General features: G+C 44.1%; 1 protein-coding gene across 2 annotated transcripts; it reads right to left on the bottom strand.

Moving 5' to 3' along the window:
* Positions 1–104: 104 nt before the first annotated feature.
* Rab33a (RAB33A, member RAS oncogene family) lies at positions 105–15,968 on the bottom strand. 2 transcript variants are annotated; one of them, XM_048439201.3, is made up of 2 exons: positions 15,114–15,518; positions 105–689 (listed from the first exon to the last, which is right to left on the bottom strand). In XM_048439201.3, exons 1-2 carry the CDS (start codon positions 15,369–15,371, stop codon positions 234–236), a joined length of 714 nt encoding a protein of 237 aa, XP_048295158.1. In that variant the 5' UTR covers positions 15,372–15,518; the 3' UTR covers positions 105–233. The 2 variants fall into 2 exon arrangements, with proteins under 2 accessions (XP_048295158.1, XP_085540483.1); XM_085684357.2 differs by having other exon boundaries at positions 433–689; positions 15,097–15,968.
* Positions 15,969–16,362: the final 394 nt, after the last annotated feature.

The raw sequence follows: 16,362 nt of genomic DNA, 5'->3' as shown, positions 1-16,362 counted from the left end.
GTTCTTTATTACCAGATGCAAGGCCCTATCTTCTAGCCTCAGCACTCCAAACAACAACGACCAAAAAGTCTTCCTAGAAGAAAGCAAGACATAAAGGCATGTGATAATCTATACAAAGTTTATTTTGATATCAGTTTGTATGGAAACAAGCAGGTGTCAGCATTATGCAGGCACAGAAAAAAAGGGAAAGAAAAACTCCAATGCTAATTCTCTTGTATTTACACTATTTGGTTTCAACAAGGACAGGAAGCTTTACTGTTAGATTCCTGTGGGAACTCCAGTTTCTGCACCTTGCCTTGCTGCCTCTCAGCATCACGATACAAGAGGGATTTCTGAGCCTTCAGTCGACAAGCCAGGCACATGAAAATTGACTCCACGTTCTGACTTTCTTTGGGGTCCTTGGCTGATGTCTCAAACAAGAGCATGTTGTGGGCGTCAGCAAATTTCAGGGCTAAGTTGGAGGGTACCTGGATCTGTTCCCTCAAGTCACACTTGTTACCCACAAGCACCTTTGGGACTAGTGGGGGCACAGCATGCCCATTGCATTCTTGGATCCACATTTTTAAGTTGGTGAAGGAGGTCATCTTTGTGACGTCATAGACAAAGACCACGGCATGCACGTTGCGGTAGTAGTGCTCCACCATGCTTTTACGGAAGCGTTCCTGTCCTGCTGTGTCCCACACCTGAACCTGCAACAAAAACCCACATGTGAAGTTGGAAAAGGAAACAAACAGATGAGAAAAAGCATAGTCTTAAAGCATTAGAAAATGAGGTAACAAGTCCTGTTACAGCAATAAGTCCATGACAGATCAGCTGAATGGACCTATCAAAGCTCAGAGAGAAGTTTTAGAGTCTGTTAAGTTTTCTTCTTAAAATTGATGCATGAAGCCGGGTGGTGGTGGCACACGCCTTTAATCCCATCACTTAGGAGGCAGAGGCAACATAGTCTAAAGAGGGAGTTCCAGAACAGCCAAGGCTACACAGACAAACGCTGTCTTGAGAAACAAGAGAGAGAGACAGAGAGACAGAGAGAGAGAGAGAGACAGAGAGAGAGAGAGAGAGAGAGAGAGAGAAAGGAAAAAAGAAATTGAAGAATGAAAATACAAAGTTGAAAAATGTAAAGGATTGTAGTTTTAAGAGTACACAAGACTGGAGAGCTGGCCCAGTGGTTAATAACACTTGTTGCAGAAGACCCAGATTTGATTCCCAGCATTCATAAGTTAACTCACAACTGCCTCTAGCTACAGTCCCAAAGGACTGGATGCCCTCTTCTGACCTTGGCTAGTACCGGGCATACACGTAATGCACTTTACATACATGCAAAGAAAACACTCATGCACACAAAACAATGAATCTTTTTTAAATTAATAGAAGTAGTTCACAAATTGGTCAAGTTTCCTTGAGGACAATGTGACAATTTTATCAAGAATCTTAAAAATGTTCACAACTCTTAAGACCTGTAATCCTACTCTCAGCAATCTATTCTATAGACATTGAAGAGATGCTCTCAAATTGTATGAAAATATCTTGTTCACAATGTTATTTTTACTGAAGGAAAAAATGTTCACTACGAGAAGAATAGCACACACACACAGAGAGAGAGAGAGAGAGAGAGAGAGAGAGAGAGAGAGAGAGAGATACACTAAAAGTCATATTTGCGCCAATTCACAGCTGCAATTCCAGCACTCAAGGACAAGGCAAAACGCTTACTGTGAGTTCAAGACCAACCTGGGCTACATGAAAAAAAAGAAAAAAAAAAAAACCTTGTCTTAAAAGACCAGAGAGAGGATATGATTGTTTACATAAGTGATCCCAAGAATTCTACCAAGGAACTTCTACAACTCATAAACACTTTCAGCAAAAATCAGTAGTCCTCCTGTACACAGATGATAAAAGGACTGGGGAAGAAATCAGAGAATCAATATCCTTCACAGGAGCCACAAATAGCATAAAATATCTCGGAGTAACTCTAACAAAACAAGTGGAAGACTTGTATGACAAGAACTTTAAATCTTTGAAGAAAGAAATTGAAGAAGACACCAGAAAGTGGAAAGATCTCCCATGCTCTTGGGTAGGCAAAATTAACATAGCAAAAATGGCAGTCTTACCAAAAGCAATCTACAGATTCAACGCGATGCCCAGCAAAATTCTTCAAAGACCTCGAAAGAATGGTACTCAACTTCAGTTAGAAAAACAAAAAAACCCAGGATAGTCAAAACAATCCTGTACAACAAAAGAATTTCTGGAGGCATCACAATCCCTGACTTCAAACTCTACTACAGAGCTACAGTACTGAAAACAGCCTGGTATTGGCATAAGGACAGGAGGACCAATGGGACCGAATAGAAGACCCAGATATCAATCCACACATCTTCAAACACCTGCTTTTTGATAAAGAAGCAAAAAAATCAAATGGAAAAAAAGAAAGCATATTTAACAAGTGGTGCTGGCATAACTGGATAGCAACATGTAGAAAAATAAAAATAGACCCATATCTGTCACCATGCACAAAACTCAAGTCCAAATGAATCAAAGACCTCAACATAAAGCCAGCCACACTGAACCTTATGGAAGAGAAAGTGGGAAGTACACTTGAATGTATTGGCACAGGATACTGCTTCCTAAATATAACCACAGCAGCACAGACACTGAGAGCAACAATTAATAAACGGGACCTCCTGAAACTGAGAAGCTTCTGTAAAGCAAAGGACATGGTCAACAAGACAAAACAACAGCCTACAGAATGGGAAAAGATCTTCACTAACCCCACATCAGACAGAGGTCTGATCTCCAAAATATACAAAGAACTCAAGAAATTGGACACCAAAAGATCACATAATACAATAAAAAGATGGAGTACAGACCTAAACAGAGAACTCTCAACAGAGGAATCTAAAATGACTGAAAGACACTTAAGGAAATGTTCAACATCCTTAGTCATCAGACAAATGCAAAACGAAACAACTCTGAGATTCCATCTTACACCTGAAAGAATGGCCAAGATCAAAAACACTGATGACAACTTATGCTGGAGAGATTGTGGGGAAAAGGGAACACTGCTGCATTGCTGGTGGGAGTGCAAGCTGGTACAGCCCCTTTGGATGTCAGTGTGGCGATTTCTCAGAAAATTAGAAAACAACCTTCCTCAAGACCCAGTAATACCACTTTTGGGTATATATCCAAAGGATGCTCAATCATTCCACAAGGACATGTGCTCAACTATGTTCATAGCAGCTTTGTTTGTCATAGCCAGAACCTGGAAACAACCTAAATGTCCCTCAATTGAAGAATGGATAAGGAAAATGTGGTACATTTACACAATGGAGTACTACACCGCAGAAAAAATAATGACAGCTTGAATTTTGCAGGCAAATAGATGGAGCTAGAAAACATTATTTTGAGTGAGTAACCCAGACACAGAAAGACAATTATCACATGTACTCACTCATAGGTGGTTTTTAAACATAAAGCAAGGAAAGCCATCCTGCAAACCACAATCCCAGGGAACTTAGACAACAATGTGGACACTAAGACAGACTTACATAGATCTAATCTACATGGGAAGTAGAAAGTAGAAAAAGACAAGATCTCCTGAGTAAATTGGGAGCATAGGGATTTTGGGGGAGGATTGAAGGGGGAAGCGGAGAGGCAGGGAGGGGAGCAGAGAAAAATGTAGAGCTCAATAAATATCAGTGAAATAGAATAAAAATCAAATAAAAGACCAGAGAGAGAAAGTGAGAAAGAGAAAGAACATATAATATTTTTCAGGGCTGGTATGTTCAATTTTTAACTGGCCCCAGATGTTTTTTTCGTATAATATAATCTCAATTTTAAAAAACATTAAACACAAACGTTTGTAGGAAAATCTAGAATTGTATATACCAGAACATTAACGACTATTTGAATATAGGTAATATTTATTATGTTTGTTCATTTTCCTTGCCCTAATTTTATGGTTTAAAATACATATTGCTTTATAGTGTTGTTGTTGTCATTTTTGTTTGAGACAAGGTCTTAACATATATATATATATATCAAGCCGGCCTGAAACTAGTGATCCTTCTGCCTCACCTTCCTGAGCTCTGGGTTATAGGCATGTACCTTCTTACCTAGCTTGTATTACAAGATTAGAAAATCTAAGACGAATCAGGCCATATTAGGCTCCATAGCAAGAGGCCAGCCTGGACTAAATAAGAGCCTGCTTTATTGCCATCAGAAAAGCAAAACTAGTGTTATAAATCTCACCATTTTAGAGAGAAGGGAGAAGGGGAATGGGACGGGGGGGAGGGAGGAAGGATGGATATGGGAGCAGGGAAGTATATATCTCAACTAAGGGAGCCATTTTAGGGTTTGCAAGAGACTTGATTCTGGAGGGGTTCCCAGGCCCAAGGAGAGGTCCCCAGATTGTTCCCTGGGCTGCAGAGGAGAGGGTGCCTGAACTGGCCTTGGCCCATAACCATACTGATGAATATTTTGCATATCACCATAGAACCTTCATCTGGCGATGGATGGAGATAGAGACAGAGACACACATTGGAACACTGGACTTAACTCCCTAGGTCCAAATGAGGAGCAGAAGAAGGGAGAATATGAACAAGGAAGTCAGGACTGCGAGGGGTGCGTTCACCCACTGATACAAGGGGACTGATCTAATGAGAGCTCACCAAGGCCAGCTGGACTGGGACTGAACGAGCATGTGATCAAACCAAATTCTCTGAATGTGGCTGACATGGGGACTGACTGAGAAGCCATTGACAATGGCACTGGGTCTTGTTTTGTCTGCGTGTACTGGCTTTTTGGGATCCTAGTCTGTTTGGATGCTCACCTTCCTAGACCTGGAGGGAGGGGGGAGGACCTTGACTTTCCCACAGGGCAGGAAACCCTGACTGCTCTTAGGACTGGAGAGGGAGGAGGAGAGGGAGTGGGAGGAGTGGGAGGGTATTGGGAGGAGGGGAGGAAGTGGAAATTTTTATAAATAAATAAACAAGTAAATTTTAAAAAAATAAAATAAAATAAATGAGATAACAAGATAGATAGATAGATAGATAGATAGATAGATAGATAGATAGATAGATAGATAGATAGATAAATCTCACCATTGCCGGGTGGTACCGGTATACACCTTTAATCCCAGCACTGAGGGTGCGAATAGAGACAGGCAGATCTCTGTGAGTTCAAGGCCAGTCTGGTCTGCAAAGTGAGTTCTGGGCAGCCAGGGAAGACAGAGAAACCCTGTCTAGAAAAACCAAACCAAACCAAACAAACAAACAAAATACCTTGCCATCTAGCTTATTTGTCTGTTTAAATGAGATCTAATTATGTAGCCAAGGCTGACTTCAAATTCATGATCCTCCTGTCTCACTCACTCTGGTGCTAGAATTACATGTTTGAGCCACCATGCCTCCTTTTCATTTTATTTTTAAATTTACGTCTTTGTTATGTAAAAGTTAATTTAATTCACTCTATTTTTCTTCTGCATCTTGGCTTTTGGGATAAAGGCCAAATTATGAAGAGAAAAATCTGGTATCAGTAACATATGCACAGACATAATTCCCAGGGAACACTCTGGAAGTCAACATATATCCAAGCCCAGTTTTATTTTCTGTGATATATTCAGGGTCTGGGACAAGAAATATTCATGCTCAGAATGCTGATCTCAAGAGCCTATAACATTCTCAGTTATAAAGCCAAATTTTGTTATGGCCTCTTGCTTGACTACTTTGACTGTTCAAATGAAGTCTCTCCTCTTCATTTGGAACTAGCCGTCTGTGAGTATAATCTGTGGAATATAGTTGAATCTCTTTACAGAGTGAAGATCTTCTAACACCATAATTCCAGACATCAGTTTCCATTGTCCTGGCTTTGCTTCATTAACCTCTAGGATCTTTTAGTGGAGCTCACTTCTCACCTGGCCTGGCCTCAGTCTTTCTATCTCAGTCTTCTAGTGTTGGGGTTGCCGAATATTTACCATCAGCTTCCATTTGGATTCATATGAAGCTTGGTCCGGCTCTCCTCTCCCTGTTTATGGACTGCAGCAGTCATTTGGTTCCTGAATGTCTCCACTTCATTGCTCCCTAAATGCTGCTGTCACACTAGCTACCTACATCCCCTGCTTTTATCTGTATTTCATCTTCATTTTTAGGAAATTATGATAGCCTTACACTGCATGTGCTGTCAAATGGAAATATTTCAGTCTATCTTAATTTGACCTATTCCTCCCTAGGTTCAAGATGCTTGGCCACATCTTTCTCTGTGACTGTACCCACTAGTCCATCCTTCCACAGTAGATCCTGATCTCAATCTCACCCATTCTTGAAGATTCAGCTTGTGCTTCTACCTTCATTCTCAAATCTTGTTTTAGGGGAGGAGGGCTTTTTTTGAGACAGGGTCTCTCAATTTAATCCTGACTGTCCTGGAACTCCCTCTGTAGACCAGGCTGACCTTGAACTCACAGAGATCCACCTGCCTCTGCATCCCAAATGCTGGGCATTAAAGGCATGAGTCACCATGCTTTATTCAAATCTTCATTTTTTTAATTTGAAAGATACATTATTTTATTATTTCTATTTTATATGTATGGATGTTTTACCTGCATCTGTGCCTATGCACCACATGCATGCAGTCCCTAAAGAGACCAGAAGAGAACAGCAGATCCCCCTGGAACTGGAATTACAGATGGTTCAAACACCTCCCACATTCCCACCTGTATTCCTGCAGGTATTTCCAGATGAGAATGGAACCCCAGACCTCCGGAAGAGCAGCCAGCCAATGCTCTTAAGTCCCCCCCCCCCCCCGCCTGCAAATCTCTTATAACTTCTCTCCAATTCTCTCTTCGTAGGAATTCCGACTGCCTTGGGGTCTGCATCATTCCATTTAGAATACATGTGTGTCTTCTTTGTTCCGTTAGAGCTGCCGGTCTCTAGCTGACTAAACTGTAGGCAGTCTTTGTCAGCTTTGAGGTGGTGGTGATGAACAGCAATATTGCCCTGAGCCCCTAAAACAGCCAGCAGTAGGACAGCTCAGGTATCTGCCGGATCATTTTAGAGAAAGCATCCTACTTTGGTTATACACAGAAGCAAAAAGGCTCTGTAAGCAGAGACAAAAAAAAATGATTTTATTCCCTCTACCTCTCTGGTGCTCTGAGCAGGAAGGAAGAGAGGCAGATGGGGAGAAGGATGGAGGTCAGGGGGAAAAAACAGGCCCTAGTACAGGAATATCATTCCCACTTGGCTCCTGCTCTCCACTTCCCACCCCCACTCTCCAGTAGTCTTAACTCTCGCCTCTGAGTGAAGCTGAATCCCTGTCGGCCCTCAGGCATGTGGCAGATGCTTTAACACCATGAGCTCAGGATTCTAAAAATACCTGCAGGAACATGGGTGGGAATGTGTGAGGTATTTGAACTGAGTAAGGTTGGCTGTTTGGCTTTTCCTTGGCTTCCTAATTGTGTACAACCACCCAAGTTGCCAGAACTGTAGGGAGAGCCCCTCTGTTGGAGCTCTCCTCTGCCTTCCTGAAGCTACAAAGAAAGCCTTAAAGCTTTCATGTCGACGTTTGGGAGTTCAGGGGCAGTTACTGTTCTAATTTCAGCTCTATATAAACCACATCCAAAGTTTTTGCACCCCTGCCTGTGATGAAACATAAACCTGGAAGCAGGCTACTCCCAGCAGAAAACAGAAGAACTAGCAGGTATGGCCTCAAAGTCTCTAAAAGGGAAATACATCAGTCAGGCTCACTGGATGCATGGAATGGGTTCTGTGTCTGGGGATGCAGTTTTCCTGTCCTCAGCATCCTTACTGTCCTTTCATTCTTGCTAGGGAATGAAAGAAGATACTTCTCCTCCTATTTTTTTTTCTCTTTTTTTGTTTTTCAAGACAGGATTTCTCTGTAGCTTTGGAGCCTATCCTACAAGATCCTACCAGCTCTTGTAGACCAGGCGGGCCTCGAACCCACAGAGATCCGCTGCCTCTGCCTCCTGAGTGCTGGGATTAAAGGCATGCGCCACCACCGCCCGGCCGCCCTCCTCTTTCTTTTCTTCCCAGTGGACATGGTTGAGGACTGCCCCTTAGCTACTCATGCCTGGGATGTTCATCACTCTCAGAGGGCCAGTAGGGTACAGTGGAGTCAAACCAACTGGAATACAAATCTCTCCCCAAATCTCATGCTAGTTGTGTGTCCTTTCTCTACTTCAGCATCCTCATCTGGTATGTCTTGGTGACATTTCTTGGACATACATGACCTGCCTAATATAGATTCCAGAATTCACCAGATGCTCACATTATGGGTGATCAAATGCCCTTTGTAAAACAGTGTACTGTTTACATATTACCCTGCCCACACCTCTTTCTACATTTTTTTGTTTGTTTTTCAAGACAGGGTTTCTCTGTGTAGCAGCTCTGGCTGTCCTGGAACTCACTTTGTAGACCAAGCTGGCCTCGAACTCACTGAGATCCACCTGCCTCTACCTCCTGAGTGCTGGGATTAATGGCATTCACCACCACTCCTGGCCTTTCTACATGTTTTAAAGTATCTCTTCTTATAATATTTGATAGGATGCAAATGATCAAAAATACTTGATCTAATGTATTGTTTAGGGAATAAGAAAAAAGTCTGTGTATGTTTAGGTAGATTCATATGTGTGCATGTGCATACACATACATGTACACACACACAACAGAGAGAGAGAGAGAGAGAGAGAGAGAGAGAGAGAGAGAGAGAGAGAAAGAGAAAGAGAGAGAGAGAAGATCTCATCTAGATCAGGCTGGCCTGTCTTAAACTTATGTAGCCAAATACAAGATGACCTTGTAGTTTTCATTTTTCTATTTCTATTCCCTGAGTGCTAGGATTTCAGGTATACCTCACTGGGCCAGGATTATGTGTCACTGGAATTGAACTCAGGGCCTCATACTTGCTAGGCCAGCACTTTACTAGCAGAGCTATACCCCCAGTCCCTGCTTATTTCTCTAAACATTTTCTTTTCAGTTAGTTGGAACCCTTGAGTGCAGAGGGCCAACTGTACACAGTGAGTACAGCTGGAAAGACAGCACTCTGGCTTCTATTCAGTAGCTGAGTAAATGAAGCCGTAATTTCCTTGTCTCTATAGTGGGAACTTGGGCTTCTCTGTGACTGCTAAGATGATCCAATGAAATAATAAATGAGAAGAAGTTTTTGTAAGATGTGAAGTGCTCAATGAATATTAGTTGTTATCATTGCCTCAGAGAGCACATCAACCTTTAGTACTGTGCCTTGGGTCTACTGGTTCTCATTCTGGAAAGCTTGGCTCTAGAAGCTGAAACAGGGCAAAGGCAGTTAGTGGGAAGAGGCAGGGAGAAAGGTGCATTATCTTACCATGAGTATCTTGGATAGGTCCAGATTAATGGGGTGATGGGCAAAAGGCTGAGGGGCATGGGGTGGAGAGCTGCCACATCCTGCCTTGAATGAGCTTCAGCAAGCCCTCCATCCCCTACATATACTCTTAACTGACCTAGGTTTTTTTTTATCTAGTAGACATATCTGGCATCATTTTATAGATGAGCTATGAATGTTTTTTTGTTAAAGGTCAATTGCAGAAGGCAAATGTGCAAATAAAAAGAGAGAGAGAGAGACAGAAAGAAAGAAAGAAAGAAAGAAAGAAAGAAAGAAAGAAAGAAAGGAAAGAAGGAAAGAAAGAAAGATTGATTTACAACCTTTAGATACTCCCATGGATGACTCGGAAAGTTTAAAAGAAATCTTTTGTTTGTTTGTTTTTTGAGAAAGGGTTTCTGTGTATAGCCCTGGCTATCCTGGAAGTAGCCCTATAGACCAGGTTGTCCTAAAACTCACAGAGATCTACCTGCCTCTGCCTCATGAGTGTTGGGATTAAAGGTGTGTGCCACTACCACTCAATTAAAAGACATCTTATTTATTAGCTGGACTGTTCCATATGTATCATATGTATCTAAGAAACATGTATACACAAAGATGACACACAAAGCAATGAAAAGGACAGAGACAGACCGATAGACAGGCACCCATGCACACATGCACCCACACTGGGGAAGGGAAAAAAGTAAAGGGGGAAGAGAAGGAGGAGAAGAGGGAGGGAGAGGAAGAGAAAGGGGAAGGCAACAAGGGACACACACAGTGATGTATAGTTAACCGTTAAGCTATCTGGCAGAAGATGGAAACTTAGAAGTCCCCACAGAAAACATGACGTCATTCTGACCGTAGGCAACTTGTAAGGAACACTGAGCTCAGCCTCCTTGCGCTTAGTAATGTAGCACAGGAAGGTGTTTTCCCCAGGGATCAGCAGAGGGGAGAACCCTGCATCTGGGCCATGCCTGTCTGTAGCCATGGCTGACCTGCTGCTGTAGTGCTCAGCGTATAGGAGTGCCCAAGCTAGACAGAAGGGCCACTTTCTGTAAATGTTACCAAGAATGGTTCAGCAAAGCCTAAACCCTCCCAGCCCTATTTATTGGTTTCTGATGCTTTTAGCCCGAGACAGATGCAAAATGGTTTAGCTAAACTTGTAGGTGACACATACATAATGCATAATTATTAAGTTATTAAGAAAAAATGGATTCAATGCAATGCCCATAAAAGTTATTAAGAAAAGCTCCTCCCTTCCTTTGGGAGTTGGAATATGACTCCATCTTTCCTAGATTGACCAGGAAAAGCAGCTAGCTTTCCTTTGTTGGGTCCCTCCATGTTGTTCTCACAAATAACCTTCTGGGTTAAATGGACTTAAGACTTATGTACTCTTCTAAGCCCGGCAATGGGAAATCCAGAAAGAGTGACGAAAAAGGGATTAGGCTTGATCTTATTTGATCTAAGGTAAGTCACTTTCCCACTCTGAGTTCCAGTTCCCTACCTCTAAAATGAGGACTTTGGATTTGAGACTTTTTTCTAAGGTCTTTTCTAGCTCTGAACACCTGTAGTACTCATGCCCAAAGTGAGACAGCCAAAGTGTGAAGAGCAAACTCCAAGCGCTCTCTTGAGTGTCTTAAGTGCAAGCAAAAGAGATTTCTTGCTTGAATTTTATTTTTTATTTATTTAGTGGTGCTGGGGCTATAAGCCAAAACCTCACATAGCCTAAACACATATTCTACCAGTGAACTATGCCCCCAAACCTGAAGGAGACAACTTGAAGGCTCTTGGAACCTTGGGTCACAGCCTTGGGTTCCTTGCCTATACTCAGTAAGACTGACTGCTTGGTAGTCTAGCATCACTCCCAATGTAGGGCGCTTGATAGTACCTTCGAAAGTAGAGCTCAGTGTAAAGAACATGGGCTCTGGATCTCAGTTGAAACACTAACAACCGCGGACACTGGTGGGACAGGCCTTTACTTTAATCCCCAGCACTCGGGAGGCAGAGGCAGGCCCATCATTGTGAGTTCAAGGCCACCCTGATCTATAGAGCTAGTTTCAGGACAGCTAGGGATATTACACAGAGAAACCCTGTCTTGAAAAACCAATAAAATATTTTTAAAAAGAAGTAAAAAGCCTAGCAATCACAAAAGATCTCTGTGCCTGTGGGCAAGCTATTTCATCTCTCTCAAAATTGGTCTCCTTCTTTGTCAAAGGGGAACGATAAAAATCCCAATTCTAGGCTGGCAAGATGGTTCAGCACTTGACACCCAGCCTAATGTCCTGACTTTGATTCCTGAAACTCACAAGGTGGAAAGAGAACAGATTCCATGAGTTATCCTCTGACCTTCACATGTGCACTGTGAAATACATATGACTTCACACGCACACAAACACACACGTACGTGTGCATGCACAAATGTTCACACATACTGCATGTATATCTTTTTTAATTAAAAGTATTTTAAAATCTTAATTCCTAGGGCTGCCGTATCAAGTAAGACATAAAATGACTAGCTTGGACTTTGTTTAGTCAATAAACAGAAGGTTTTTTGTTTAGTTTAGATTTATTTTTATTATTTGTAGTTATGTGTAGGTATGTGCACATGAATGAATGTGTCTGCAGAGGTCAGAGGCATCAGGTATCTCTAGAGCTGGAATTACAGAGTCCTCTGAAAGAGCAATATGTACTTTTAACCACTGCGCTACCTCTCCGGCTCCAATAAATAGAAGTTTTCAACTATTATTCCCTAATTATTGGAGGCATTTCTTTTGAATTTTATTTTAGATTTATTGTGTGTGTATGAAGGGTTTTTTTGGTGAACATGTAGGTGCTCCATTCCCTGAAACTACAGTTATGGATGGTTATGAGTAACTTGTGGGTGCTGAGAATTGAACCCAGGTCCTCGAGCATTTGTTATTGCAGAGGGCCTTTGTTCAAGGGCTATTAACCTCTGAGCTACCTCTCTAGCCGCCATGGGGGGGTCTCTTGAGTATGTGTTAACCAGGAAACGTTGGATTGTAAAAGGTATGAGTTACAAGAGGAGACATGGTAATTGGGGGAAAGGAATGGGGCTTCCAAGCCGGGCGGTGGTGACACACACCTTTAATCCAGCACTCGGGAGACAGAGGTAGGCGGGTCTCTGTAAATTCGAGGCCAGCCTGGTCTACAGGCTGGTCTCCAAAGCCACAGAGAAACCCTGTCTCAAAAAATAAAAAGAAAAAGAAAGAAAGAAAGAAAGAAAGAAAGAAAGAAAGAAAGAAAGAAAGAAATAGGGCTTCAGACTCCTAAGGATAGCCCTGATACGGAAGATGTGGTTATGAATATGGCAAATCAGGCATCCCCAGCAGAGGTTGTCATGTGTGCCACCCCTGAGACACAAGGGAGCAAGCCTGGGAGAGGTCATGCCCTATTCCAGAACTGAGAAAAGCCATTCCCCCTCCTGGGCTTCTACTTTATAATCTGACAGCCTACTCTTGCTGGCTGAACTCTAGGGCTGCCTCAGCCTACCCCACTGTACCTTTGTCTCTCCCCCTGTTTTGGCACTTGTTCCTTGCGAGCAGTCAAAGTATGAGGCACAATCTACTTCTTTCTTGATCTCCTGCCAGGTGCCATGCTCTGCCGTCTTCCAGACACACTAGTCTCTCATCGGCCTGCTTAGACCTTCATGTTTCAACTGCTTACAAGGGAGCAGTTTCAGCATCTCCCAGGTACCACACTCCCCTGATGGTCCTTGGTGAATTTGTCCTCAAAGGCTCCTCCTTAAACTGTGGTATAAGGCTTTGTCCTCTTGAAAATATCACCTTCCCCCAAAAGCCCGTATTAAGCACTTATCTGCACATGGTGTTGTGCTGATCTCTGTTTCTAGTGAGTCACACTGTCACGGGCTCTGTCCTCTGGGAAAAAAGGTCTGGAATATTTGGCAGAGACTCTGAGACCCAGTTGGTTAAATACAGGGGTGACAGTAGAGGAGGAATGGTTTAAAACACTCCCCAAGGCCATTTGGGTAATGACTTCATCCACTATTCACCTCCCACCCCTCATTTCTCCTCCCCAACCCTCCCCCCTTATCTTCCTTTTCCCCTGGATCCCCACATACTTTCTTTCTCCCACCACTCATATTCCAGATGACTTTAGCATCCTCCCCTGACCTGTAAGCCCAGGGAACCCTTTAGCTCCTCGTAACACTTGATTTTAAATAAGCACTAACATTAATCATGAATGATTTTGAAGGTGTTGCAAAATGCATCCATTGGTTTATTTCTACTTTGGCAAAAAAAAAAAAGCAAACAAACCATGTCTTAGATTTTCCAGCGTCTGGTAGGCATATATTAGAGAAACTAGACACCATAGAGAAGGAAGCCCTGACTTGTGCGAACATTCAACATGAGAGTCCTTGAAAAAGAAAGCGACAGACACCTGCATTGACTTTAAAAGGGCATGAAGCAATCCCTGTTTCCTCAGAAGTGGAAGAAGCAAAAAAGACCACAAGTTCAAAAGAATGTACTATCTCCCCGACCCAGAGGCTTACTCTTCCTTATCTCCTACCAGTCTTTCTGAAGTGCAGTGTCTTGGCTTGTTTTCTGAGGCCATTTTAAAATGTAATCATTTTAATCACCAAGAAAGCTTGCACAATTTGGGATGTTTCATCAGCCCCTCCAGTTCCCCGGTTCTTTCCACTTCACTTAGAAGACAGGACAGGACATGTGGCTACTTCAGTCGGTTTTTGCAGCAAGAAGTTTGCCTTCCCCTTTGGCCCTACCTGGGGTCCAACTACAGGCATAAGCAAAGGCCAGCTATGAGTCTAGAGGAATTGGTCTTTAGTATCCCTGGTGCCTTCTAAGCAGATTTCCATGACACACAAAGCTGCCCTTGCCATATCCTGCTTCCTGCCACTCCCTCCCTGCACTTGACACATTCCTGTCTTACTGAGTTTCTCCTTTTACTGCACGAAATGAATGTACAAAATATTTTGACTTGACCTACTTAATAAACTATGGGGAGAGGGTCAAGGCACTTCCCCTGCCCCTTCAATAAGTTGTGCTACATTTTCCCAATGGGCCTTCTGAAGACAATGCCAGCAGAATGAGCAATGTGCACTTCGTTCACTAGGTTCCCCAAAGCAAGCAAAGAAACAAGTATTTGAGAGGGACTGCCTCCAAAAAGAACAAGTTTTGGGGATGCTGAAGGCTCAGCGGTTGACTGTCAATCTTTAAAAGGGCTCATGGCTTTGTGACACAACCATTTCTCCACCCCCATTCCAACTCAGCCCCAATCTTAAGAGTAAACTATAATTTAAAATAAAGCAGTTTTCATGCTCCATGAATTCCCAGCCTTCTTAATGTCACAGGGCTTAGCCAAGATGTTTTTTGCAGCCTATTGGCACCCAAGAGGTAGAAAAGACCTCAAGATGTATAAAGTGCTTTGGGATCCATCCCACAAGACATCCCAGAAATGTTTCAGGCCTTCCTGTGCTCAGGGGTGTCTCTCCCACTCAGGGTTGAGGACAATTTCAAACCGGCTTTTCCAGGCAGGAGCTGTAAGGCCAGGGCAAGGGGTAAAAATGCAACCACTCTGTCTTCCCAGGAAAATTGGGTTAGGTGGAAACGGAACCCCTGAAAGAAGCTAAAAGGGGTGAGGATGCCACCAGGGTCTTGAGCTCGGCAGGTGGCGACACAGCCAAAGCTAGACATTTGTTATCACTAGAGCTTTACCTCAGGCGAAACCCCCTCCCAGGTCCCTCCCTTCCCGGACCTGACCAGCTGGATCACCTTGATCTTCTCGCCCTCGATTTCCACGGTCTTCTCCCTGAAGTCCACACCGATAGTGGCCTCAGTCTTGTCTGGGAAAGTACCCCCGCAGAAGCGGAAAGTCAGGCAGGTCTTGCCCACGTTGGAGTCCCCAATCACGATGATTTTGAAGATACGAATCTGTACATACTGGTCCATCGATGAGTCGAGCTCCAGGGATGCCAAGCCAGCAGCTGAAGCGGGCTGTAGGCTCCCATGGCCCAAGATGGGCTGCGCCATCTCCCCGGGACAGGACCGGGGTCCCAACCCCAGTCGAGGGCTCCACACAAAGAAAGCGGCCACGTTAGTGCGCTCAAAGCGAGAGAGCTTTGTGCGTGCGTGTGTGTGTGTGTGTATGTGTGTGTGTGTGAACGCGCGCGCGCGCGCGCGTCTGAAGTGTGTGTCCGCCTGTGTGTGCGTGCACCGGCAATGTGTGTGTGTGTGTGCGCGCGCTTGAAGGGGGTGCTCTCACCCTAAGCACCCCTCCTCCTTCCCCAGTGCACCCTCCTTGCAGCTCTAAGGCACAGACACAAAAGCTTGCAAGAGAAGAAACGGAGAACCTGCCGGCCTTGAGCCCCCTTCTTCTGCCGGTGTGTGAGCTCCAAGACTGCAGGCTCAGGCTGTGCCGCGCCTTCGCCTAGACCCTCCCCTATCTGGACCCCAGGGACACACTGGAGGGAGAAAGCCTAAGCAGAACGGGGAAGAGCTGAGGAGGGTCACACACGCCACCCCAGAATAGCCTTGCCTTTTTGTCCCTAGTTCCGTGGTGGGGTTCAGGCTTCCCACCCCCTCTTAAGTTAGAGCGCAGAGGGTGAGTGGACAGTGAGCACAACTGGGGAGGACAAAGAGAGTTGTACCCTAAGGCATCACTGGAGAGCTTCGGGTGCGGTGCAGCACTAGGAGATGGGGGATCTGAGGTACCTCCTTCAGCTCCACAGCAGCTGACAACTGTGCCGCCGTGGTTCCCTGCCTTCCGCAAGTCTTAGGATAAAGAGGTGTTCGGTCTGATTGAGGGAGCAGGTGTACTTTAGGGCCTAAGGAATTGGGGAGGGCGCTGACAGGACACTGGTACACGCAGTGGCTTATGGAGGGCACCCATGCAGCTGAAAGGAGGCAGACACGGGGCACGAGTGTGAGTGTGTAGGGGGTGTTACAGTTTCTGTCAAAGACTTGCCAGATGTAGGGGGCGCGTACCAGGCGCCAACCTCCCCTCATCACACCACGAGCACCC

The sequence above is a fragment of the Myodes glareolus genome, chromosome X (genome assembly GCF_982192425.1).
Source record: "Myodes glareolus chromosome X, mMyoGla1.1, whole genome shotgun sequence".
Taxonomy (NCBI): Eukaryota; Metazoa; Chordata; class Mammalia; order Rodentia; family Cricetidae; genus Myodes; species Myodes glareolus.
This window is presented reverse-complemented; position numbering and strand designations above follow the sequence as displayed.

Coding starts and splice junctions, on each gene's coding strand:
- Rab33a (XM_048439201.3), bottom strand. CDS start 15,371: ATGGCGCAGCCCATCTTGGGCCATGGGAGCCTACAGCCCGCTTCAGCT. Junction 690..15,113: donor TCGAGGGCGAGAAGATCAAG/GTGATCCAGCTG, acceptor TTTTTGTTGCAG/GTTCAGGTGTGGGACACAGC.